Here is a 26,472-nt window from a genome sequence, read left to right on the forward strand (position 1 = left end):
TGGACTCAAAGTGAATAAAATGGTAAAAATTAAGGATGCGACCAACCTGTGAATTAACCAACTGTCAGTCACAAGCACACACGTAAATCCTGACCACCGACAAACTTCTCATGGCTTCATGACCATTATTCCCATCTCACACCCATTTATGCAATCTGCAAAAAATACTTCACATGCAGAATGAAACAAGGAATGACAAAAGTTAAGCACTTTTGAGAAATACAAAACTTTATTTTGCCAATTCAAACACACTCATTCCTCACCAACACTGTCTGCTTTCTTAATTACATTACTTAATGTAAGAGTACCAAAATGGAGTTAAAATTATGTTTTGGTGAATCTTTGGTGCATTAGTGTTTGTAAAAAAAAATCTACACTTCAGAACCATCTATTATAGTGGTGTAGATGTGGCTACCAACCATTACCAAACACGCAATATATCTTAAAACACTTTTCATGCAATGTGTCTCCCTTTTAATTGCAGCTGCCGATAAGTACTTCCAAATACTAAAACAAAAGTTAAGGCACGGTGAAGCTTAAAGGCAGCATGTGAAAATACGTATGTACTACAGGTTTCATATCAAAAGTTGCATAGTTTGGTTAAGCTGCTTTTTTTAATAAACACTCTTCAGTGGGTATCCTCCCAACAATGTGCCAAGCCCCTCCATACTGCTGTTTCTACAAGTCCTTTCCAAGCTATGGTACAATAATTGTTGAAAATAAAGGAGAGATTATTTTTTTACACAAGGCTATACAAAGTGTACCAATGTGAAAATCTCTTTCAGGCAGTGGAAGGTAGGCAAATTGGGGGGGGGGGGCTGAGCACACAACAGACAAAGGTACATGATCCAACAGCTGGGAGAAAAATCTCAATCACTTCCATGTCTATGACATATACAAACAAGCTCTCTAATCCTATTAGTGTGATACATTTGACTCCCACAAAGAGAACACGTCAGGTCAGCAATACAACTACGTTGAGGCAGTGGTTTAGAAAGGAATAAGGCATAACAGCATTGTGGTGTATAAAAAAAACTAAATGGTAATAGTGTATATAAACATCTTGGCACAGGACTGCACAAGCAGCAGTCCAGATTAATCCAGACAGCGTACAGAGACTAGTAATTATGTCAAGAGCAGTAAAGGAATGCTATTCTGTGTTCATGGGTCTCCATAGAGGTCAGCGGTCTATGTCCATCGGTGTTTTCTCACATGAACCCAGAGCTAGAGGGGAACAACAGCATCACTTTCAAAACTTTCAATGAAGGTTGCATAGGTTCATAACTTTAAATAAAGGTTTTCACACATCCCCAATGATAGCCCTAATGAGACCCAGTTCAAGGCCCAAGTAAGAGCAACTTCAAGGTTAATATCCATCCAACTGAAAGGCAGACAAGCTTTAATAATTACAAGTGCCTTGTAATTATGTAAAGTGTAAAAATTAAACTTTTGTTAGTGAAAGCAAGTTATTCCTAATAAGAGTCTGGGTTATCCTTGTTTTATCCTCGCAATAGACAGGTCAGTGCCTGTTCAGCTCAAAAAAGTGCCACTAGATTAACAAACAAACCAAAAATGAGAGGATGGCATTAATACGCATTTCTCAATATTTAAGTGTTCACAGTGAAACAGAGGAAATGCTTACTTTTTGCGATCCTTGTCCTTTTTGATGTTGGCATTAGTGTTGAAGGACTGGGCCTGGAGCAGCTCCGTGGCAGCCTTCTTCTTGCTGAAAGTGTTGATCTCGTCCTCCAGCATCTTCCTCTTCTCATCCAGCTTGGTCTTCTCTTCGTGGTGCAGCCTCTTCAGCTGCTCAAATCTGTTCTGTAACTGAGTATCACAAAGCACAGACTGCACTTTCAACACCTGATCACAAGGTGAGTGACACTGACTGCTTTTGAACACAAACGAAGCTTGCTTGCACAGCGTACAATACAATCACAGCTAGCACTCATTTACGTGCTGAGGTAAGGTCAGCTGGACCTGTGAAACTGGGTGTTTTCAACTGTATGGAACAGCGTGTGTGAGAAACGCACCTCTCTTTCTGCTTCCTTCAGCTCCGTCTCCTTCTCTTTCACCCTCTGGACAAACATCTGCCTCATCTCCTCCTCCCTCTTCTGCAGCTCCCCCAGGAACTCCTGCCGCTTTGCCTCATACGTCTGCTGCAGGCTACATACACACAGATAAAGCTCCAGTCAAGGAACAGGAGTGCTGAGAGACTCTCAAGGTTGGATTTTTACTGATGCTCTACTGCTGAGTGGTGAGAGACTGAACGATCCCACAACTAAAAAAAAGTAATTTTTTGAGTATGTGGCCTACTTTTAATGAACTGTATTTTAATACCCTATTTTTCTCTTTACAAAGTTTTGTCTGAATTGCAGCAGGCCCTTCTCGTATGAGTTTCGGTGCTGAACTCACACCTCCACAGTAGATTTCAACATACCCGATCTGTTACGCAAGCCCCATCACACAGGCGGTTGGTCAAAGACATGCTCTGTGATGGGCCTGCCCAAAGCGCAAGGTTTCCTGCTGCCTTGAGTTAATTTGTTTCTAAGATCTTAATGTGTGCCAAAACAATCTGATTCAAATTGGAAAAAGAATGTGCTATCCTGCTTTGTCAGCAGCCATACTTCTCTGTAGCAGTCTCCTGTCTGAAGCTAAGAGGGGCTGGACTTAGTGCTTCCCTTACAGGGGGGTTTGTAGCCATGAATGTTTGCTGGGCTTACCACGTTATTCAGCAAATAAATCAACTTAAATAATTTAAAACAGCCTGAAGGACAAGCTCTACACGGCAGAATACAGAATGGAAATCTGGGCACTGAGGCTTTCTTCTCAGGCTGCAGTATCTGAGTCGGGGGCTTTTCAGACGTTGTTTTGAAAAGGTTAGAAATATCTCAAGAATGCTCAGCCGCACAGGGTCAAGTCAACAGTTCCCAGGGAACTGTGTCCGCTCAGACGGATGCTTAGGGACAGGCAGCTCCAAGGAACTGAATTAAATACATTATGAAACGCATACACGCATTTTCCTTTCAGGTCGTCTTACCTGACTGGCTTGCTCTCGGGGTCCGTGTCCTTGAAGCCCATCTCCTCCAGCTTGCAGCGGCGGTACAACTCGTAATGCCGCGTGTGCGTCTGCTCACGCAGGTCCTCCATGTTCACGCAGATCAGCATCTCCCTCAGCTTCACGAAGTCGCAGTGGTTCTCGTTCTCCACTGCAAATCAAATAGGCATTCGCACCTCCATCAGCAAACCCTCAGCCTGATAAAACTAGGGCTTGAATAGTGTTATTCTCAAGCTCTGGGAGTGTTATTAGCCTGGTATGACACTGTTGCTTATTCACCTTGAATGGATACGCGTATGTTCTATTGTGCTGGAAGTTGCCCTGGATAAAAGCATTTGCTAAATGAATGTAATGTAAATACAAACGTAAAATTAATTTAAGTCGTTTTAAAATTCACTCCCCACTTCAAAACAAACAGCCATTTGTCTCCCTTCCTGACTGAGGGTAGCAGTGGTCTGCGCATCATTTCCTGGCCGGTTCCTACCTTGCACCACACCCCAGGGGTACTGCCGCGCTTTCACCATTTTGTTCCCAATCTTCACTTCCTCTGTGCTTCCCACCACAGCGAAGGGGAGGTGACCCTGGAAACAGCAGTCCTGTGACTCAAGCCAGCAAAGCATTCTCCTGCTCTAGGCTCACAGTAATCTATCACAAATTCCCGTCTTCTAATGCCATAACCCAGATGTGAATGGATTTACTGTGATGACTGTCATACCAGCATGCAAAAGATCCTGATTTGATTTTCAAATGAGAAAATTAGGACGTGACATGATGATCAAGCAAATCTACTGTGGCTTTGTATTCATGTCTGTAGTGTACAGCAGCTGAACCCAGTATGTAAAAAAAAGTGTTAAGACTACACTTGCAAGAAAGATTTAGTCTCATCTTTTTTATTGTCATCAGTAGTTCTCAGATGAAATAGCACTCACATTCATGGCGGTGTTTATCTTGGCCACTGTCTCGTCATCAGTAGGGAACTGGTAGATCTGAACCCCGTTGCTGACCAGCTCACTCATTATTTTTATCTTGAACTTATGGAGCTCGCTCTTGGAGATGGTGTCTGCCTTGGCGATGACGGGAATAATGTTGACCTTTGAAAAACAAATGGCAACAAACAACCAATGTGGAGGATTAGAAAGGACAAATGGTATAGATGGTGAACATTACAAGGTACAACACCACAAATAATACACCATCTTATCTGGTCATTTATCAATAAACCAGAGCAAATCTGGCACCATGGTGTGCTTGGTTTGAAGGATCCCATAGTCTCATTCTCTCCTATTCCACTACAAATCCCTGAAAATTTCCCACACATTTCCCACACATTTCTTGAAGGCTTTTTTTTAGACCAAATAAAAACCCCCAATCAATTTCTAATTCTGCCCTCTTTTACAAAAAAAGAAGACATTAAGTGCTTTTAATCTACATTTTTGTCACCTCTTTCTTACCTGTAACTAGTCTTGTGACTATTCTCTGTACTTAACACTTCTATCTATCAGTGCATGCCACTATTCTACTGACCTAGACACTAAAAAAGGAGACACAGCACTAGAATTTCTGCTCCTAAAACTAATTTATTCTTCCAGTGCACACAGGACAGCATTTCCATCCCAAGAGGATCTTGATCAGGACACCAACAGTGTGCAGGTTTTTGGTTCTTCCTGATTTTTTTTTTTTCCAGACAGTTTTCTGTGTAACGCCTGAGGAAATGGGATGTGCGTTTCCTTTGTAATATTTACCCAACTCTCCCAAACTGTTCACCTCTTTCTCTCTGAATCAGTTTCACTCCATTGTCTACTGAAGCACAGAACTTGTCAACCCATTCAGCACCTCCACAATAAAAATCTGCTGCATTGTAGACCTCTTACGAATGACAAAATAAAACCAAATTTCAGTGCCAGGCTAGAGGACAGAAATCTCATGACTCATTTGTATGGTATGGATTTTTTTCCAACAGTCTAGACAGTGATCACCCAAGAAAACACTCACGCCAACAAAAGGGATCTTTACGGCTTCACCAGCATACAAAAGTGTGACCACAGGAAACAGAACATCTCAAAATAACTTTGGGACTGAAGCACTAGCTATTATTTTGGGGCCATAGAACCAATGCTTTCAGTCTTTACTCCACTCAGAGGAATGAGCCAAGTGAGCCAACAAACAACCCTGGGTGAACAGCATAAATATATACTCAATTACAGTGGAAAGACTCCGTTTTGAACTCAATGTATAATGGAAAGAATTGATATTGAAGTCACCGGTCTGGAGAAAAACTATTGCCAACATCTAAATCATATCCGTTTCCTTTACAATCTCCTAAATCACCAGCAGCCTGAATTGTAGTTACAACAAAAGCATTGTTGTTAATAAGACTACGAATATGTAATTATGCAGTACAACAGGGTCATTTCTTTCCTGTACATTGGTATGACAAAATCAATGCACTGCGGAACATGTTCCAGCTGTAACATGAGTTAAAAGCATACGGTGCTTTGGGAGGGTGCTGCATAAACTAAGTAGATCAGAAAGTACTTTTTGGTTGAAACAGTGGAGGTGGGAAAGATCATTTTAGCTGTACTTTGACTCAGCCATACAAAGAATGTGATCTAAACTGACTCTTGCTGGTATACAGTCACAAGCAAAGACATGACACCATGTTACCATGAAGGATTCTGTGAAAATGGTCCTGATTAGCTTAGTTTTCAGACTAAGCTAATCAGTGAATAATATTATCCATTGCAATTCATTAATTTATTAAGCTTACCTGAAACACTTTTTGGAATTTCTAATTTACAACTGCGAACAATTTCAGCTACAACTACTATGACTACCACCTCAAATAAGGACAATCCTTGGAATATCAATACCATTCAGATTTATGATAGTTATTCACGGTTGAACCAGCATTTTAAAAGAAGAACCATTATTAGCAATTAATTTGACAATAAAATATCCTCTATGACAGAGATGAAAAGGCCTATTAATAACAAAATTAATAAGCAAAATAGGTTCCTATTTTGTGATCAATGCCTGCTGTAATCTTCATGCTATGTATGTTGGTAAACAACTTATTTTCCCTTGTCCTGGATACACTTTTGAGATAACAATGAGCATGTTTTAACACTACTAAACGAATCTCCCATCCATACATACCGGAGTCTGTAAATTAATGCATTACACCAACAACATCCAATATTGGAACATAAATATTTGTGTTAAACCAAGGTGACACCAAAAGGTGGATTAACAATGAAACCAAGATCAGACACAAATTCCATAGACCAAGTTGCTCATGTGGTTTATCCTGTGTGATCTTACAGCCGTTTCAAGCATGTTCAGACCTGCACAGCTGAGACTATAGGAAGAGATATACGTTTATGACTGAGTGGAATGCGCCAACGTGTGACAAAGAAGTTAATTTATAAATTACTCCAAGCATAACAAAACATCCGATAGCCTCCAGTACCCATTAACTGAACAGTCATGCAAATTGCATGCAAGTGTCTAGACGGATTGTGGGGATTTCAGTCAACAATCTAACCTTACTGTCCAGTTTCTTCATGGTGACCAAATCCAGAGATTTGAGCGAGTGTCCGGAAGGGGCAATGAAGTAGAGGCAGGCGTGGATTCGGGAGTCATGGTAGTTATGCAAGGAGCGCTTGATCTTCAGTTCCTCCTGCAGGTAGGACTCAAACTGGGTGTCTATGTAGTCCACCACATGTTGGTAGCTGCGTGAGAATACAAAGCCAGACTGATCAGTGAGTAGGAGGCCTAAAGGCAGACCACCCTGAAACTAGACGTGGCCTGAGTAATCCCCAGCTTCAATGGGTCAAATAAATTTCAATTGTTCAGTTAACCAAATGGAATAAGTAGAAAGTCACACAAGAGATTTAAATGCTCTCATGGAATAGTGAGCAGCGGGCATCTCCAGAACCAGGCCTGCCACACACCAAAATGTGTGATGACACAGAACATACAAGGAGCCCTGGGCTAAATATCACTTGCCTATTTTAACATAATGTCAAAGGAGCAAAAACAACAACTGGTGATCTCTGACTGCAATGCACTGGCGCCTACAGAACAACTAATAAGAACGGGAAAGAGAGAGCAGAGTATGCTTGCCTCTCCTGCTTGTTCATCTGGTCGCCAAAGCCCACAGTGTTGACGATGGTTAGCTTGAGCCTAACGTTGCTTTCCTGCAGGTCATACGTCTGGGCCCGCAGCTTCACCTTGGGCTCAAAGTGGGACGACTCAAAGTTCTCAAAGTTTGTGTTGAACAGCGTGTCCATGAGAGTGGACTTCCCAATGCCCGTTTCACCTGGAGACATACAAGAGAATCCATCATTCGAGTGTAACCAATCCATTTTACCTGGCAAAAGACTGTGCAAGCTATGGAGGCTGCAGAGTGATGATGGAAGCAATTTTGCACAGCAATTCTGTTTCAGGAATTATTAAGTTAGAAACACAACAATTTAGATGTTACCCATTACAAGTTAAAATGGTTTTAAGCTACTGATGAATGCAAATGCCACTCTTCTGCCCATTGACCCCTTTTCTATTACGCAGACATCACCATCTGGTTCTTACCAATGCAGAGAATGTTGAAACAGAAACCCTGGCTTGTTGATTTGTTGACCAGTTGGTCAGGCAAGCTGTCAAAGCCAACATGACCCGACAAGGACAGGGGACGTGCATTTTTGTCCTGCTAGAGAGAAAAAATACCTCAGTTTAGATAACCATCAACGTTTGCGATATCGAGACGGCTTTTCTGGAACTTGCTAACTACCTTGCTAGCACACCTCCGGTCAACTCCACCACACACAAGACAAGCGAGCTAGGCAAGTCTAAACCTAAATGTAACATTTCTTCCTCAGTTGCCAAAAAAATATGTACAACTTCTTTACCCTACCAATTAAGGACAACTCCCTCCCTGAACTGGCAAGTGTAGCAGCTGACTGATCGAGCCATAAATTACTGGAGGGGTGATTAGTAACTAGAAATCATTAAAAGACAGGCATTCAGTAGCATATTTCTTAACAAATAAACACATTAGTATTAGAAAGACGCGATAACTTATCGTCTGGTCCAGCTGCTTATCGCTTTTTCTTGCGGACTGACCGTTAGTGCAGAAACAGCGTAGCAAAAAGGCTCCCTAATGCAAATGGTCAACATGTCCACTATTTTCGTTTGTCCCCCTAAAACTCATTATCTAACTCACGCTGACAACTAAATTACCTCAGCTAGCAAAGGCTGTGCTTGCTAGCACCAACATCATTGCTTTGAATGGGGGAAAATGAGTTTACACCGGATTAGTCTACATCTCTTTTATGGTGTAGTAGCGTTAACTAAATATCTAGCGAACCTTGACTTACTTCTGAAAAGTCTGGAAAATTGTCGAGCTAGCAAATTTAGCATGGTAGCCAGATGCTAAACATTCTGTTACAACTTAACATTTTCATCACAACAGCCAGCTAACATCGACTCCCGGCATTAGCAACGACAGCACGTCATTTGTATGCGTTTATTTTCCAGCTATCTTACTGAAGTTAGCTACGCTTGTTGACATGACAGTTCTACAGACATACTGTAAAATAACGTTAGCTTAGCCAAAGCTAGACCTAGCAATCTAGCTACTTTTATCCCATCTGCTAACTTACCTAGCTAACTCCGTTAGGTAGTATAGCATATAACTGCTAGCTAGCTAGAAAGTTGTTTGTCGAATTGGAGCCAGTTTGAAGTAAGATAACGTTGCCTAGCCAACTTGACATCCCTGGGAAAAGATCCTGCAAATGCTAGCAATTAGGCGGTTTCCCGGGACAAACCCGGTTGTCCACTAAGTTTGGTTTTCTTTCAAACAATTCATACATGCGATATCTTGAAAATGTTAAAACACGTACCAACTGCCGAGCAACATCAGACGACGCCATAATCTCAAATATTAATTTGTGCTTACTGTCTGGTTTGAATTGCAGCAAATTTGATGTTGCTAACTTTTTAGCTACCAGTATTTACCAGCGAGTGAGATTCCACAGCTGGGAAATCCGGCAAGCCCAGTCACTCCAGGAATTCGGTTTTTTTTCATCGCTCCTGGAAGCACTCACTGTATGGGCGACTAAACTTTCACGGCAGTTAATAAGCATGGAATGCACATTGTAAACAGTCGTGTCATTATTTATTATAAACTTCAACCTTGAAAACCACACTATATAAATAAAAATAGATTTATATTATATATTCTATAGTGAATATATATCAAAGCTTCGTACTACACCCCATCGTTTCAATGGTATGTACCAAGATATTCCGGAAGTGAGCTAAGAGACCCTGAAGGCAGGATTGGCGTATACGTTTCACTGAACCGTGGCCACCCCGGTATGGTATTTGTAGTCTAGACTAGACCATAGAGCGGTCTTGTCCGAAGGCTGACATCGGAAAACTGCAAGATTTGACGGTGAAAGTAACTGCTCTATGTTTTAGGGTGTCTGTCAAAAAATATGGCCACAGACCATTTTCCATAGAGGTCGATGAGACAATTTAAGGGCAACACCATAAAAAAGGAAAGCTGTTAGAAACAGCAGTGATCAGATAATATACATGACCGCTGGGTTTTCTGGAACCAAATAATGTATATCGTATTTTTCAGAATAATATTACTTTGCATTGTGCATTTAAAATTCAAGATAAAAGAACAAAACATAAGAAAATAATATCCACAATGCACTGCCCCCTCTCTCTATACCTGTGTGTGTGTGTGAGAGTGTGAGTGTGCATGTGAATATATGTAAGGGGAAAAAAAAAAAACAAAAATAAAAAAAGCAAAATGCAAAAACATGATTAGCATTCCTACTGTGCCATCATTTCATAGGCCTGTAATGACCTTGCTGGTTTTCAGATTAAAGATAAGGTTTCTATGTTTCTATCCCAGAGCAGGATTTCACCAGTGCTCCCTTTACACACATGTCCCCCTCAATGGAAAATGGTTGTACTGAGCTACAATGGTGTTGAAGTGAAATTTCTCTGAGGCATTATAAACTAAAGAAGTGCAATTCTGTTTTGACAGTGGATTTCTCCATAATCATTCTACAAAAGAATAACCTGGTTTTCTAGATGTGAAATGGCACAGTGGCACATTTGTGCTACTCATACAATTATTTGTAATGTGCTTGCTTTAAAAATTTATTGTCATACATCGAACCATAACAACCAAATTTTTCTTGGAATTTCATAATCACGGATTCCTATAGGCCACAAGTACAACATCCTTTGTCATAAATGGAACCAGCTGTTGTTCTTTACAGAGCTGTCTGTTTGAATTTTTATACACTAAGGTCAGAGCCAGAGCCAGACTTCAATGACAAGCAATGGCTCGCTCGAGCCTTTCTGCCTTCAGGGTGTCTCTGATATGAAAAGTTTGACATTTAGCCCTTCCAATATGGCAGGATGTTGAATCAAGCTCAGACCGCCTTCAGGACATGAGTGAAGACCTGCTGCTCCCTCTCTATGTTCAAAGGTTCATTTATTTACTCAACGCACTGAGATTGTTTTCCCTGCAGATATAACAGCGCGTGGGGTTCCTGCTGTGCAGGGGAACTGGAATCAAAACAGTTGCCCAGCTGTTAGAAATAGTGAATAAGCAACTGAAATATTGATAGACAAGTGCAGATAGACCTGATGACAGCATTCAGCCTTTATTCTCCAAGGCCGCTTATTGCCTTGACAGAAGGTAGTGCAGCTTCAACACATATTTGCATGCCATTTCAGAATCAGAATCAGAATCAGACTTTATTGGCCAAGCATGCTTCTGCGCATACAAGGAATTTGACTCCGGTTCCAGTATCTCTTGTAGTGCTTGCATACAACGTCAAAGTGACAACAACTTATACCAAACAACAGTAGTGTCACAACAGACAACAACAGTAGTGACGCATTTGTGGAAAGTATAGAATGAATGAGGTTTATATGAACAGCCATTGCAGAATGAACATGACTTAAAGTATACATGTGCGCAGGCTATGGGTATGTACAACCATTAGTTATACAACTGTTGCACTGTGGACATGCAATAGCAGAGATATAGTCTTGTGGCTGGTTTAACAGTTCAAGAGTATGATAGCATGTGGGAAGAAACTTTTGAGTTATGAATCAATGTTTTTTGTGCATCTCTGCAAGTGATGGCTGCCTAAATGGAATGAAAAGAGTTCTAAATGGATATGAGGTAATATGTAAAAAAAAAAACTAGGCCATCTGAAAAATAAATAAATATTCACCCTTTAATTATGATCACATAGAGTGTCTTTACCTCTGCAGTCTGGTGTGTGCTGTGTCCCTTTACCAACACTATTATCAGTGTCTTCTCATAAAAAATGATAATAATAAAGCAACATTTTAGTCCAAACCCAATGAAAATATCCTAGTGGGAAATGCCAGGGTGCTCGATGAGAGTGTTTACAAATGATTGCTGAATCCCACCTTTCCACTAGGTGGGGCTATGCAATCACCCTGAAAATTCTAGTGTCAGAATCTCACTCTCCTTCTCTTTCATGACATGCAGTCACAGGCACCTCTGGTCAGTATGAGCTGTTATTTGTTGGTTGTATAATTTCGGGGGTGGGGGGGGGGTGCTTTAAAGACTTATGCAAGCTGATCCAAAACACAGAGGCAGAACAGTCAGCATCCTTTCCGTGTCTATTTTCATCTGCTTGCAGGGGATCACCGATAAGGTGACAAGCTGGTCCACGGAAATCAGAGGGAATTATGAGAAGGCGGAGCAGATATCCTGCCCAATGATCTATCAGAGCTCCACTCACCCTAGACTTATTCTCTTGCATTATTCAAGCCAAGGACACTGTCTGTTTCAATCGTCTTATGGCTGATGCAGAATTCATCTTAATGCATGGCTGGGTTCATGTGCAAGACAGCATAGGGGTTGTGATAGTTAGTGAGGGAATGGTGGTAGTCCAGCAAGAACTTACCAGTGAGAAAACTCAAATTTCAGAATGAAGAATAACCTGCTGACATCTCCCTGCAGCCTGCATCATCTTGTGCCAAGATGCAGGAATGATAATGTTCAGAAACAGGTTCAAAGTGACAATGCTTGAAGTGAAATGATTCCCCAGACAATGTTCCTGGTCATCACAGGCATACTGTGAAATGCTCTCCATCACTGTCACATGCAGTGTTTAAGATTTATCTGTATATGCTGATCTCATACTATAGAGGTGATGGGTAAGTCCACAGTTACTCCTCTCTTGACTTATCATGTTGGCTAGAAGCCATAGTAGAGAATGATGCTCTGTTTGACCAATGATAACAAGTGAGAAAAAGAATGTATGGCAAGGATGGTGGTAATGAAAATAACATTAAGATGCAAATGTGTTTCATAATTGAAGTCCTACCCCTTGACAGGCAAAGGGGTGGATGGAATTTAAAAAATAGCTTGTTATTCACTCCAAGTTAACTCTTTTGTATAGTGTGAGAGAATAGTTAAACATAGAATTTGACGTCTAACATCTCCTGCTTTGCTGAGATGTTCTACCTACTATTGAATTTCAAGTAATTAAACATTTTAAAACCTGGTTAGAACCCAATCTGAAGCAAATTAATTACATAACACTTTGCCTTCCTGTACAAATTGAGCTGGCAAAATGGTGAAGTGTCAAGAGGTGAAAAGGCATATATACAGAAACTTATGCCAAGTATAAAATGTGTTGCTATGTGGAAATTCGAATGGGCAGCTGATTAGCACACAACCATCACCACATACAATGCTTGTAGTCATAATTCTTTCTTTTATACTCTTTAAAACATTCAGTGCGTATGATTTGGAGTGTTACTGGGTAAACTATATACTGCTGTATACATTTTCCTACTGGACATAGCAGCACTGAATGACTTTGCACAATGCATGGTACCTATGTAATAATTGCCTATGTAATGCTACACCAGTTGCATTGCATTTTCTTAATTTTTACATCTCATAACTAAAGTATTGTTACAATAGTGGGAAATATTAAAGGCTGAGTTATTGACAGTACTTCCTGCTTCAATATGCCTCCCTCTTCCTGTGGAAGTTTTTCCTTTTTTGTGTCTCTCAAAGGAAACCTCTATAGAGCAGGCCACCCTCTTGTGTTCCTTTTCCTGTCTTTGAAGGTAACAACAGTGCACTGTCCAAAGTGCAAAATAGCACACCCCAATCAGCATAGATGAGCTTTGAGGTCCCCAAAGATGGTCTGGATGGCCAAGCAACACTATCAGTGTCAGTGAAAAGCAAGAGGATTAGGTTCCATGTATTTTTATTTATTTCTCCCTGTGGTAATTTGTATTGCCTGTCATATTCTTGGAGAAAGACTGCCAGGAAATCAATAGCTCATTGCAAGGAGATGTGAGTTCTGTGCAGGGCAGACTTATCAAGGTGTCTCTGATGATGTCAGGCAGGTAGAGAACAGATGAACTTATCAGAACACATCCTCAGAGAGTGTGCAGAGGTCTTGTCTTTTCATGTATTGTTTGCTTCATCTCAGATTGCTTGAATGTCATAATGTTTCCTTCATTTAAATTTACAGCTACTACACTTCAGCTGGCCTTCAGGAAGTGGAACCTTGTTTACACCTGAAAAGCTCCTTCTTGCTTCAGAGGAATACATCTTTGGCTAGCTTGATTGCAAGCTATGTGCAATTCTGTATGCGTATAATTGTTTTTAGTCACCTTCTGTTAAATTCTTCACACACTTATTCACATAAATTTACATAAGGAGAGCTTGTATTTTTGCAGAGTCTTGGTGCTGCTGTAGCTTTGAAACCGCTCTTTAAACCTCTCTCTTTAAAACCCCCTCTGCGTGACTGAAGACCTCCATATTCAAACATACACTCTGTCAAGCTATATATGGGCTGGATGTCTGGTCTGGCTCTTCAAAGGAAATTCTACTGACTGACTGACTTACGGACTGATGTCTCAAATATCTCACTTCCATTTCTAACATGAAATGGAAACAGTTCTGGTGATTTCTTCATGCCTGTTTATATCTTTCCATACTTTCAAATTGTTTCATATACAAGAATAAATCCTCCTGAACTGGGTTGCACTCATTACATTATGCTCCATACTTTACATATCATTACACCAATAACAAGCTGTTTTTGAAACAGTGGACGCACTCAATTTACATTATGATGAAATGAGACCATTTTTCAAAGGAAGAGACTCAACTAATATTGACACAGAAATGTTTCACATTGATATTGGCATAACAGAGATAAGCTCCAAGCAACCACAACCACACAAGAGGCAGCTATTGTGCCTTGCATGAACCTTGTTTGAATCAAAGGTTAAAGTTAAATGTATTCCACTGCCCTTTGTAATTACACACTGTGGAGTTTTTGAGCAGTGCTCTTGGCCTATTTTATGCAAGATGGAGTAGCATTAATTAGCATCTCAGTGCTGTTAACTTTTCACAGGATAGATCTAAATAGCCTGCAAATGTCAAGACTAGTTTCTATCACAAAGCATGAATTCAATGAATCTCATTCAATGAATCTCAACCTTGCTTTTCAGCGTCTGATCCTCAGTACAGACTCCTATCCAGACAGTGCGTCTGTAATGCTTAGGGACAGTGGGTTGTGGAGGGTTTCTGGATGAAAAGCAGATGAGGCTTGTCGCTGAGCAACATGCTGTAAGAGGAAAAAAATAGTATGCATTTGACTGTGTGCTGCTCAAACATCTGCCAACCAGTACGGTTTGCCATTAAGTATGGTTTCTCCTGTATTTAGAGGCATACAGCCATGTTTGTGTGGAATAATGAAAATAATAGCCTGATACTATAAAGTGAAATTACAGTAAACAGACCAGCCATAATAAGTAATGGAATGTATTTAGAGCAATGTGCTGCCTAACTAGCTGGGGAAGTATGAGACATTATTGATTTATTAGATAAAATGATCTTGAGGCAGTGGACTTGTCTCCTATGTAAATGTTAATTCTCACTAGGGTTGAAGCCACTGACCTTTTTAACTGGCTTTTAACTGGAATGACCGAGATGCACAAACAAATTGTAGTGTTACTGATAGACTTTAAAGTCTTCAATGCCCAGCCAGTGCTGTTTGGTTCCATTTTTAAAATTCCCTTATTCCCTATAAATGAGTCAAAAATTCTCCATTTGAAAAAAAAAATCAAAGAGATTTCCTCCATGCCACACTAACTACCATAAAAATAATGACCAGACACATTAAATAAGACAGTACTCTCTGTATTTAAAAGAATGTACCCTTCCACTAAATACCTGCTGATTTTATGAATAATCAGCTTGGTCTAATTAAAATACAATGTTCGACAAAAATGCTACACCATCTTTATAAAACAGCAACACTAGCTGCAATAGACATCTTTTATTTTTTTAGTATTTTCTTTGCCTTTTCTTTGCTCTATTGAGTGAATAACTAAAACAAATTCTTGATTGCACAAGCCCTGCCATTTGAATTTCACGGCCTGCATTTTTCCATTTAGCATAAAACAAAGTCATTAATGGGAATAGAAACAGATGAGCTACAATAATTGCATAATTAATGCAGCCTTCATTGAGAAAGAAAAGTCTGTCTAAATTCATTTCCTCTTGAAGGTTTGTTTTTCTTCCACTGCTGAGAAGAGAAGCAAAGCTGCTGACCCCTTAATGATGAAGTGAAAGGTCACAGAATGAGCACAGCAGAGAAGATGATCCAGTCTTTTATTACATCTCTCCATGTTCTCTCAGTACATTTCCATTGTTCTGAATAACACCCTTGCAATTATACTCCAAGAACCATATTGTTCCTGACTGAGTGCTAAATAGGCTTAGCTAAAGGTCAGTATTTGAGGTTTTCCATTACTGGACAGGGCTGAGTGCCTGCTGCCACATTCTCACCTTATGAAGCTGGGTCTGTTGGGGGCCAGTGTCAGAGAATGGGGGCAGGCCTCTGCGAATGAACACCACTGTATTAAACCTTCACCTCCACCATAGCTGTCTTTATAGGTGAAATCTCTGAATAAGAAACATGATGGATGAGAAATATTACTTCAGACTGGGATGTCAGGTATTCCATTTGCTAAGCTACAGGTTTGTGTGGCATAGTTATGGGGTTAGGTAGAACCAGTCTACTCATCCGCTTGGCAAATTCCTTTTCCAGTTTTCTCTGTGTAGAGATTTCCACAGTGCACAACACAATTCTGATGTCACAATAGATAATGCTGTAAAATTACGTGTCTATATTTTCATATGCAATACTGTTGATTCAGTAACACGAAAGAAGTAAATTCCCTGCTGGATTAATTCTGCATCACATGAGTGAAGGAAAGTAAAAACGTAATTTAAAATCGTAGTGAAGTCATTATGTGGAACTTGAATCTTCAGTTGTGACATTACACCACACTTGTAGGGTGCACAACTCAGCTGTACATTAGCCCAGTTTTTGATCACCTCCAGAGTATATGCTTGCAATGGCAAGGATGTTCACCCAATTTTTGATCCAATTTTGTTTTGAATCCCATCATTCAACAAATTGATTTAGTTTGCAACAAAGAGTTCTAGTACAAAGAAAACATGTGTTGGCCCAGAGCTGCACATCCCACATCTCAGCTGGTGGCATAAATCTGCTTCAACTCAGATCTGCTCTACAAGGTGCTCTGGATCTGAGATTGCGTCAATATTAAATTCAAATATCATTTTTAACATTTTTTGTCCCTACCAAAGGACAAAAAAGGAAATCTTTGGAACTGTTGTCTCTAGTCAGTGGATGTTTTCACACAGTATTGCTTCAGCCTCTCATATGTATTAAACATTGAGGATATTATGAGAAACTCTAAATAAAAACTGAATTTCATTTGCCTTTTTTCCCCACCAGGAAAACGGAAATTTGGCCCAGGCTACCATGATTATGGGCATGTGTGTCCACAGACGTGATAAGAGGAGAATGTAATATATCGATATTAAAAGTCATTGTGTCTTATCATAGAACCGAGGGTGAAAAAAAAGTGAATATAAGGATACTTTACCAAGTGATGAGCAAATTCATAGGACACACAGGGACAAATTCTGTTTTCCTGTTTTCCAAGTTTGTGCTATGAGGGGCATAAAAATCAGATGTTGGAGCATGAAAAGCAGACACAAAGTAATACCTGCAGGCTTACCATTGTGTTTCAAACTAATATCCTAAGATCCATCCAGGGCCATCACCTCTTTACATGGTTCATTCATTATGCATTAGTTTAAAACTAAAATGTGCAAATGATTGTGCACTGTATTTGGAAAAAATGGCATCCAAGTTCTTTTAAACAAAATGTTCCGCGCTGAGAAGCCACTGACCACATATCACATATTAAATTAGCATTTTAACGCAAAAAGATATCCTTAAAATCTACTATATTAAAATATAAGTTACCACAAGCACACACATTGTATGCAGAAGGTTTAAAAAATGACTTGCTCGGGTGCATGAGTTTGAACACGCTCTGGTTTCTCTCTGTCAGCTGGGGGAAACCATACTTTTGTGGCTGAGGCAAAGAATGCCTACAGACTGGATCTGTGTCTGAACTGCTGTGCATCAGCTCTTGTGCCTGTGTCCCTCATGGAAATGCTGAACAGGACTCATCAGGGCTATGGCTGTGTTCGTGCCACTTGCTAAAAGGCTGCTAACACTATCCCCCGGGTCACCCAGGGCCCACTCACACCACATAACTCAGACACACAACCCTCTGCTTATCTCACCAGGCTGCTGCCCTCTTACCCTGCTGAATTTAAAAGGAGCCCTTTGGCATAAACAGCTCATGGTTGTGGCTGTTGTGTAATGACCGGTAACAAAGAATTCGCTATGCAGCTCTTTATAGTCTTAAAAAAAGCATTTATATTATGAACTTGTAAAACAAAATTTATCCCATCGTTACAAAGATAAAAATGAACCTGAGAACCATTGGATATTACAGAAAAGCAAAGCAAATATCCATCATACTGCAAAAGTGGTGGTGACATGATCATGTCATGCTACTGTGAATTAGAATATTATGGTTATTATAAGTTATAGTGTGATAAAAATGATGTACCCAGTTGGGGAACTACCATGATTCATGTTAGTGTAAATGCATATGGCTTTCACAGTTTTCATTGACAGAGCTCATACTAGGTTTCTGGTTTACCATTATGTTTGTGTGTGGTGCATGTGTGTATTTGTGAGTAACTGAAAAATACTATAAATGCAATAAAATTTTCCTTAGCTCAGGATGCATGTGCAAACTGAGAAATCAGGCATTGCAAAGCAATCATTCACCTTTCTGATGTATTTTTCATCTGCTACCATGTCATCATTTATCCAATGTAAAAGACATTTTATGTCAAGTCTTACTCAAGTCATTTTCTGTGCTGTGTGTACAATGCTAGAACTACAACAGGAATTAAGTGCTCAAAATCTTCAACTGTATACTCTTTTAGTCTCACAGAGTGATGATGTGAAGTCTGTCTTGAAAAACCGTGTTTGGTTCAAAGATAGAACTCCAAACTGTATATATGGAAGGATTTTTTAAAATGTAATGCCTCCCCACACAGCAGCTGCCTCTGCAAATTACAGTATTCCAAAGGTAAGCATTTTACACAGTCAAGTTTCTATTCTGCCACCTACTCCCCAAGGCGGGTGAGGATTTTAGTTCTTTTTCTGAGCACACCCTGACATGCTGTGATTAGCCAGTTGAGTTGTAGCTGGATAGGGCCTTATCTGTGCCGTACAGCAGGTTAGCAGGCAGTGGCGGCTGACATGTTCGATAATGCTGACCTTACCTGCTAAGCTCACCAGCTCCTCATTTGTGTCTACAGCAGATGTCTCTGAAACCACCCTGGCGAAAGTAGGTTCAGAAACCCAAAGAACACCATGTTAGGTAATAGACTATGCTATCAAAGGTCATTTGGTTCTGACAAAGCAGTGGCAATGTTGAAAGAGTGTGCCTGGCTACAACCTCTGACATTGTAGAAAGGTTGTATTGTCAGTGATTATTAATGTATTATATAGTTGTTATTATATAGTTGTTACTTGAAACACATACATTGTTCTCAAGCATCTGATTCTCTTATTATACATTCTGTACGACCTGTCATTTAAGCGGAACCTTCACTTGTAATCCTTTTAATTAAATCACTTGGGCATTCCTTGCTTGATTATTCATTACCTCATTTACCTTCAGTCAATATCCAGCACCGCGAGCACATGCTACAATCTGAATTAGTTCATGTTCATTTTAGTTCATTACAATTTCTCTCTATAGAATGTGTCAGTTAAAGTCAGATGTTTAGCACCATGTTATTTGTGTATCATTATAAATTATTGCACTTCTGACCTCTTATTTTTTACTGCAAAAGTATTTTTTCTGCATTTTACTTCAGCATTTTACTTCAGCTTCAGCACATTTAAGAGTTTGTCAGATATACATCGAGTGGGGTGCCATCTCTTTTGTGTTTTGTTACAAGGCAGAGTGCACTCAGATCAGTGCAATCTGTATCTGATAACATTACCTGACTTGCTTGAATACACATCCAGTCACATAAATGAATAATCCTAGCGGTATTAACTTGTAACAGAGGATATCAGCTGTGTGCATTCTGCCTTGTATTGTAGCTTATCTTCTTATTAGCTTATCTCTTATTTCATTCATCCTAGTGTATAGCAGCCTTATTCGCTTTCCCCTAAACGTTGATTGTCGTTTGGCACCCATATGATGCCACTCCTCTGTATTCTGTACTTTATTCCATACCTGCCATGGGAAGGATGAGGTGGAGCAGGCTGTGGCTATAGTCAGAGGAGAGAGGACTAGTTATTCTCACAGGTCTTCCATCACACCAATGAAAGGCATTTGGCTATGCTGGGATTCTGCAAAGGAGCATATAAACCTCAAAACCATAAAGTGCACTATAATGAAATCGCACTTTGATTAAGCCCCTTTGTTGAAATGTATAAATCAAATATTCAAACTTTAAAAAAGTATTTTAATTATATAAGTTTGTAAGTCCTCTAGTAACCTGATGAAAGATGTTTTAAATCTCCCTGGAGAGCTCTCCAAGTATCCAGGATGACCAGTCTTCCAAAACCAGGGACCAGAGAAAAGTATTAATAGTCTAAAATGTCAGGTGAAAACTGAAAAACATTGAGTTGGTGTGAGCTTTCTTATGGCTTGAATCGTATGATTTAAATAGAAAAGGAGCCAACTCATAGGGAATGTGTGGTATTTTTTTATACATTAGAATAATCCAGGGACTCCTCATTCATTTTAAAACCTTTTGTTCCATTACTCATGACTATGATCATTAAATGGAAGGGATGAATTATTTTCCATATGAAATCAATAAGTCAATAACCAATACTGTTGTTCTGTTAATGACCAATTAATTCAGTCACATCAACATTTTGCAGCACAGTAGTAGTGTAACAAAAAAACTCTTTCTCGAAAAAAAAAAGCGTCTTTATCCTGTGCAAAACAGCTTGACAGGAACTGTGTTTACTTTAATGCATAAAGGCCTTGCAGGCCAGCTGTGGGCAAAAAAGTAACTGCACTGTAAGAAGCTATTTGATACTATAACAAAACCATACTTCAGTGTGAATGTTGAACCTGACGGTTTAATACACTAGACAAACCAACTGGAAAAGAGTCCATTGCTTCCAGCCATATGAAAAAAAATGAAATTCAAGGTGTTGAATTGGTCAGTTGACATTTTAGGTATACAGCCTTACACATCAGTATTATATTTTGTCCTTAAAGTTACTTTTTCTGCATTTCCTGGCTGCTGCACATTTGATGTGGAAAACACAGCAACTGGGATGTTAGCCTGCACCAGTTATTAAAGTGGCTCCCTGTTTGTGTGTAGGTCATTGTCAGGTTGTGCAGGTGAGGTGATGGCCTTCCAAAGCTTTGCTTTTTATGGATCCTTCCCCTTCACTCTCCCCAGACCGAAGGCTTTATGAGGTCATTGTCGTGTTGCGCGGCGTGATACCCGAAATGTTAAGGAGTCACTGCAGAGCGCAGCCTCAGATGAACTAACAAGTGAGATGAGTCATCTGCAGCATTTCCTTCTCAATCACCTTTTGGCAGCAGATGAAAATAAGATACAAGATATTGCTTCAATGCCACGAAATGAGAAACATCAGTTTGGGACGGCACAGTCAAACTATCCTACAAATTAAGTTGACATCCTTCAGAAGATGCTTCAAAGCGGATGCATTTCACACAGTGCTGCTAAAATTCCATGCAGCACATTTTGAACAAGATTAGCTTACACCAGAGAGAAATGATTTCTGGTTCATTATCGTTTGTAAAAGATCTTGTAAAAAGAGCATCATGGACAGCAAATGCAATCCACTTAGAAGCAGAGGACTGAGCACAGTCCAGAGAATGTACACTGCTGGAACAGATGGAAATGTTCATTGAGCTCTGGAGAGGGACCTGCTAGGATATACTCCAATGGAGAGTTTTTTTCCCCCTCACAGAATGTGCTGTAAGCTCACCTTACATCAGTGTTCTGTAACTATTACACCATATAGTGGAAAAAAAATAATAAAGGCTATTTTAATAAGGGCTAGTTGAAAAACAAGAAACCCTATATAATTTTCTTCAATACCATAAATAAAATGCTAGCTTTGTTTACAAATAGAATCATAATAGCATCGAAAAATAATTGCTAAACACATAAATTCACTTCGGAATGATCACTTTGACATCCTGGCAGTTCACTACGCCTTTGAATATAAAGCCATGCTCCCAGAGAAGAGAGAGAGGCCAGAGATAATCATGTGACCTTTATTTCATATTATTTCACTCGAATCCAGACCAATCCCTGACCAATGCTCATTTAATCTTATGACAGTACTCTTAGGTTCACACATGACAGTGAAATATCCATTTATGACAATACAGAAATATTGTGCAAAAAAGATCAGTTGTTCACAGTGGCTATGGTTCAGCATTTCACAGACAAATGTTGTTTGCTTGATGCTCATTTTTCATTTAAAGTTTGCTTCCTATAGGCCTGGTAATTGGTGCTGCAGTGTGAAGGTTGCAATGTCCTTGGATTTCATTGTGCCAAAGGGTCTGTTTTCCTGCCTCTGGCTAAGTCCTATGGAAAAGCGCATAATTTAAAGCAAAACTTGAACAATAAAAATGTATTAACATTCATAAAGAAGAGCGTGTTAAGATTTCCTCTCTTACATGACATGACTCTCTCTCTCTCTTGCTCTCTGATGTTGTCTTTGTACTGACATAGAGCAAATCTGAATAATACTTGTCCATACATTGGTTTAGCTTGATCACACACAGACAGCAGTTAAACACACAAATGACATCTGTTTCTGAAATGATAATTCAGAATGTGAAACATCAGACACAGACAAGCGCTTAGCTGAGAAGTTAGCTTCTCGGCGTAGACGTTTCTGCTAACAGTAATGCACATAACACAGCAATATTTTTTCATTATGAATATACCATCAGTTTCTATGGTAGAGCACAGGTGGCAGGTGTCCCTGCTATTCAAAATATGCTTAATAAAGCAGCCATTTGGTCAGAGCATTTGTGTCCCCATAGAAAAAACTAGATTCTTCTCACTGCAGTAAAATGAAACAAGTAACAAACAGACAAAATAAAAGGAACAGTACAGCAATGTATAATGACAACAACGCATCACAGTATCACTGAATAAATGGGATTCTAGATAAATATCATCCAGAGTAGGATGGAGGGAAGAGATGAGTCACCTGCAGAAATATAATGCTTCTTTTCTGGAAGATTCTGAAATATCTGTGCGTGTTCACAGTGCAAGAGCGGGCAGGACAAGCCATTATCTTCAGTTATTTGCTTAAGAATGGACATTTATAACTGCAGCATGAGGGGGCTTACATAATGTACCAGTTTGTCCCCATTTTGGCATTGAAAATGAACCGCCAAAGACTTTCAAGACACAGTTTATATTAAAATTGATATGTTGAAAAATCATGTTGTGTTTTAAGCATCTACTGAGGATAGTATAAGGGGGACAGCACAGGATGCAAAGTCCTTCCTGTGGTTCTCATCCTGAAGTCCCTCAAGGGCAAAGATGCACAGCTCTGTCCCCACCAGATCCTCATTATGGGCTGATGTCAGTCTCCCAACCCCTCTCAGCTCAGGGGATGAAGCAGCAGAGGTTCCTTCTGCCAAGGTCTGTGGAACAAAGAAACACTTCAGATAAAAATGGGGTGCCAAACCAGTGTGATTTGAGACCTGGTCTTTTATATACAGTACTTACTGTCATGCACTATGGAAGTAATAAATCAAGGACACTACTATTAAACAATAACACATTGTCATCTTGGCAAGATAAAACATGAAAACAGTATTAAATTTTAACAGTATTAAATTCCAGTATTAAATTTTTCATAATCCTTGGTTCCAGTTCTGCATTTCCCAACTTTCATCAAGTGATTTTAGCCAATGAGGGAGCTGAACCTATTTCAAGCATCCATTTGATAGTTTCATACTAGCACAAAAAGAGGAAGGTTAAGTCCATCTCTTGAACTTTTTGTTTGGATTGTATTAGTCGGTGTATAACCATGACCTCTACGCATTCCTACCAACTCATGGCAACAACATCCAAAACATCATTGAACACATGACGTCCTGCTTTTCAACTCTTTGAAAAAATTTAAATTCAGCTTATAAAATCTCAGAGTTGAATTTTGAAATGACTAAGAAAGTTATTCATGTTCACCTCAAATGGCATTTTCATTTTGATGAAGAAAGAGATAATTGAAAGAGATAAGTGTTGAAATTCCTCTGTAAGCCTGTCGTCACACTTAAGTCCAATGCAGAGGCTGCTGCTATGAGTCATTCTAATGCAGGGAGATGCAGACAGCTCCAGGGAGATGACAACTCGGCTGGATTCTTACTATAGATACTGAATCAGTCCCACGCAAGCACCGGTCTTAATCCCTACTCTGAGGGGAGCAAATGAAATAAACAAGCAATTCTAAAATCCACAATAATTTCCCAGAGTCAATCAAGTAAAGATCACAGCAGGAGCTGACCAATGGCGGTAGCTGTTTCACTCAGAAAATACAGCTGTGCACATCTGTATTTTCTGAGTGATATAGATATAGCCTTCAATATACAGGATCGGTCACACTTTGACTCCAGAGTGTAGAATACCTATGAGCTGCCTTTTTTAGTAAAGGATCAAGGTTTAGAGGAACCATGCTGTATCTACAATGTGAATGGTAGAAACAGTATGAGAGCAGTGTACGTCTTCTCTTATTTAAAAGTGGCCTTTTTCTTCTTCAATCTGGAAAAAAATGTATTCATTCTAAATGACAGTTGAGAAATGTAAATTGTCCACATTTTCTGTTCTCCATATGAATGCAGGTAAATATGATTTACATTTAGATTGAAAGGAAAAAATAAACTGGTGAGGGATTTTCCAGGGAATTAAATTCAGATATAAAATAGGTCTTTTTCTCTTTCTTATAGATAACAATGCTTAAAAAGACACAAATTTAGCTACCCCACCTCACGTTAATGCCTGTATGGATCTATCCTGAGCTTATGGAGAACAGCTGAATCAGAAAACAACAGCTTGGCATTCATGTCCTGTCCAGTAATTCAATCATCTAAAAAGAATTAACACTGATAACCTTCCCAGAAGTGAGGATGAGAGGTAATGATTTTGGCTCAGATTCTGTATGTGATAAACTCCAATAACATCCCCAATGCACCCCTAGCAAGCACAGCAGCAGGTGATTTAAGGAGGGGAGTACTGTCACTCAAAGCCAATGCACAGACTAACTGGCTGTCAATCAAATCCCTGCTCCATTTTGACCCCAGGACTACCTTAACCAGGATGTGAATGTAGGTCCCTGAGAGAGCAATATACCCGTTATATGAATGAATCTACAGCTCCATGCACTACTTGAATGAGAAAATTCAATAGGTATTATTAACCATAAATCTTGTCACTTGATTTTTTTGGGAGACTGGTGAAGTGGGTTGATTAAGATAAAAAACAGAATGGAGAAAGTAATTCATTTATTATAAATAAGACAAGTAAAAGGATTAAATGGTTAAACAAAGGACTAAAATAGCTGGAAAACCAGGAATATACCAGTTCCACAGTTGCAGTTCACACAGGTGCACGCGGCATTGAGCTGCTTGAAATGGTGGGCAATCAAAATTTCCCAGTCTATGAGCGTAACAGCAGCAGAGTCTATGAGCAACAGTCTATGAGCCCTGCAGACACGCTGCATCTCCAGCCACCATCCCCATACACTCCACAACAGACATCTCCCCCTCCAGACACCAGGAGCCTCTTCCCAAAATCTCCCCCACCGGTCCTCACTGCAGCCCCCGGGAGCCCCTGAGCTGCAGCCTCCAGCCAGGCCATGAGCTGGCTGTTCCACAGCCACCCAGACTGAGAGCAGCATCTCTCCTCCTGGCTCAAAGCAGTTGTCCATGGCAGTGAAGAGAATTTAGACAGAGAGTAACAGATCTAATAATATGGAAAATCACATCCTGCAGCTTATACGAACCAAGTTGGGCAGGTTTGTGAATGACGAATGGTGGTTATGTCATGGGACTTACTGCAAGTTCAAGCTCTGGATGGGGGGAAAAAAAACAAAAACTTTTGAACAAGCTACTTTACTTGAACTATGGTGAAAATCTTTGGATTCTACAAAGAGGTCCCTGGATGGGTACTCCAGTATATGTCCTCCATGCTTATTATCATAGACCCCCCAACACACAAACAGACAGACGGACACACACACACACTCACACTCACAGTCTTGGGGATGAGTAGCCCTGTTTCACTCTGATGTCCGTTTCACTCCAGCGCTTCCTTTCACAGGTAATCCACAGTGGTGTTTCTAACTGACCATCCTCGTCGCTTCGTTGCCAACGCACTCCTCAAAATTCCATCCCTCGAGACGAAGGAGATTAAGGAGCAGCATTTAGTGAGAGGGAGAAATATCACAGATTAAAGAGGCTGTTACTCTAGAGCAAACTGTCAAACAGCCCACTACTCTTTTAACTCTTAAACCTGAAACTAATTATGGTTCAAGCAATATGGGTTAGCTTGTTTACTGCAATGAGTAGATGCCTCAATAAGTATGTAACAATATGTACCAATAACACTCAATTTCACCTGTATGTCTGCTTCTGTAGCTGATTTAGTAGCATGTACTTGCATATTTTGTGCAGTGTGATATTCTGCTCTGTTTTAGTGATTTTTTTTTGCTTAGCAAATGCTTATTACATATCTTCCATACAGCAAAATATTTTCTGACATAATTCAGGTTATGTAACTTGCTCAAGGATACAACAGCAGTACCACAGTATGTTGGAAACAAGTGGTTGCCGGACTCTCTACGCACCGCACCTTGTTGCAGTTCCTTTTA

General features: G+C 39.9%; 1 protein-coding gene across 1 annotated transcript; it reads right to left on the reverse strand.

Annotated features, from left to right (window-relative positions):
- Nucleotides 1–207: 207 nt before the first annotated feature.
- On the reverse strand, nt 208–9,100 carry LOC118788810 (septin-10-like). Its single transcript, XM_036544916.1, has 10 exons — nt 8,959–9,100; nt 7,649–7,766; nt 7,184–7,379; nt 6,603–6,789; nt 3,988–4,149; nt 3,543–3,639; nt 3,041–3,209; nt 2,034–2,166; nt 1,643–1,827; nt 208–1,224 (listed from the first exon to the last, which is right to left on the reverse strand). The coding sequence occupies exons 1-10, from the start codon at nt 8,986–8,988 to the stop codon at nt 1,209–1,211; spliced, it is 1,293 nt and encodes a 430-aa protein (XP_036400809.1). The 5' UTR covers nt 8,989–9,100; the 3' UTR covers nt 208–1,208.
- Nucleotides 9,101–26,472: the final 17,372 nt, after the last annotated feature.

The sequence above is a fragment of the Megalops cyprinoides genome, chromosome 14, assembly GCF_013368585.1.
Source record: "Megalops cyprinoides isolate fMegCyp1 chromosome 14, fMegCyp1.pri, whole genome shotgun sequence".
In the NCBI taxonomy this organism is placed as follows: Eukaryota; Metazoa; Chordata; class Actinopteri; order Elopiformes; family Megalopidae; genus Megalops; species Megalops cyprinoides.

Bases quoted from the DNA above. Each gene is read 5' to 3' on its own strand.
- LOC118788810 (XM_036544916.1), bottom strand. From the start codon at position 8,988: ATGGCGTCGTCTGATGTTGCTCGGCAGTTG. The intron at 4,150-6,602 runs GTTAGATTGTTG...TGTTTTTCAAAG, and splicing joins TGAAGAAACTGGACAGTAAG to GTCAACATTATTCCCGTCAT. The intron at 3,640-3,987 runs GTGAGTGCTATT...TGCTGTTTCCAG, and splicing joins AGATAAACACCGCCATGAAT to GGTCACCTCCCCTTCGCTGT.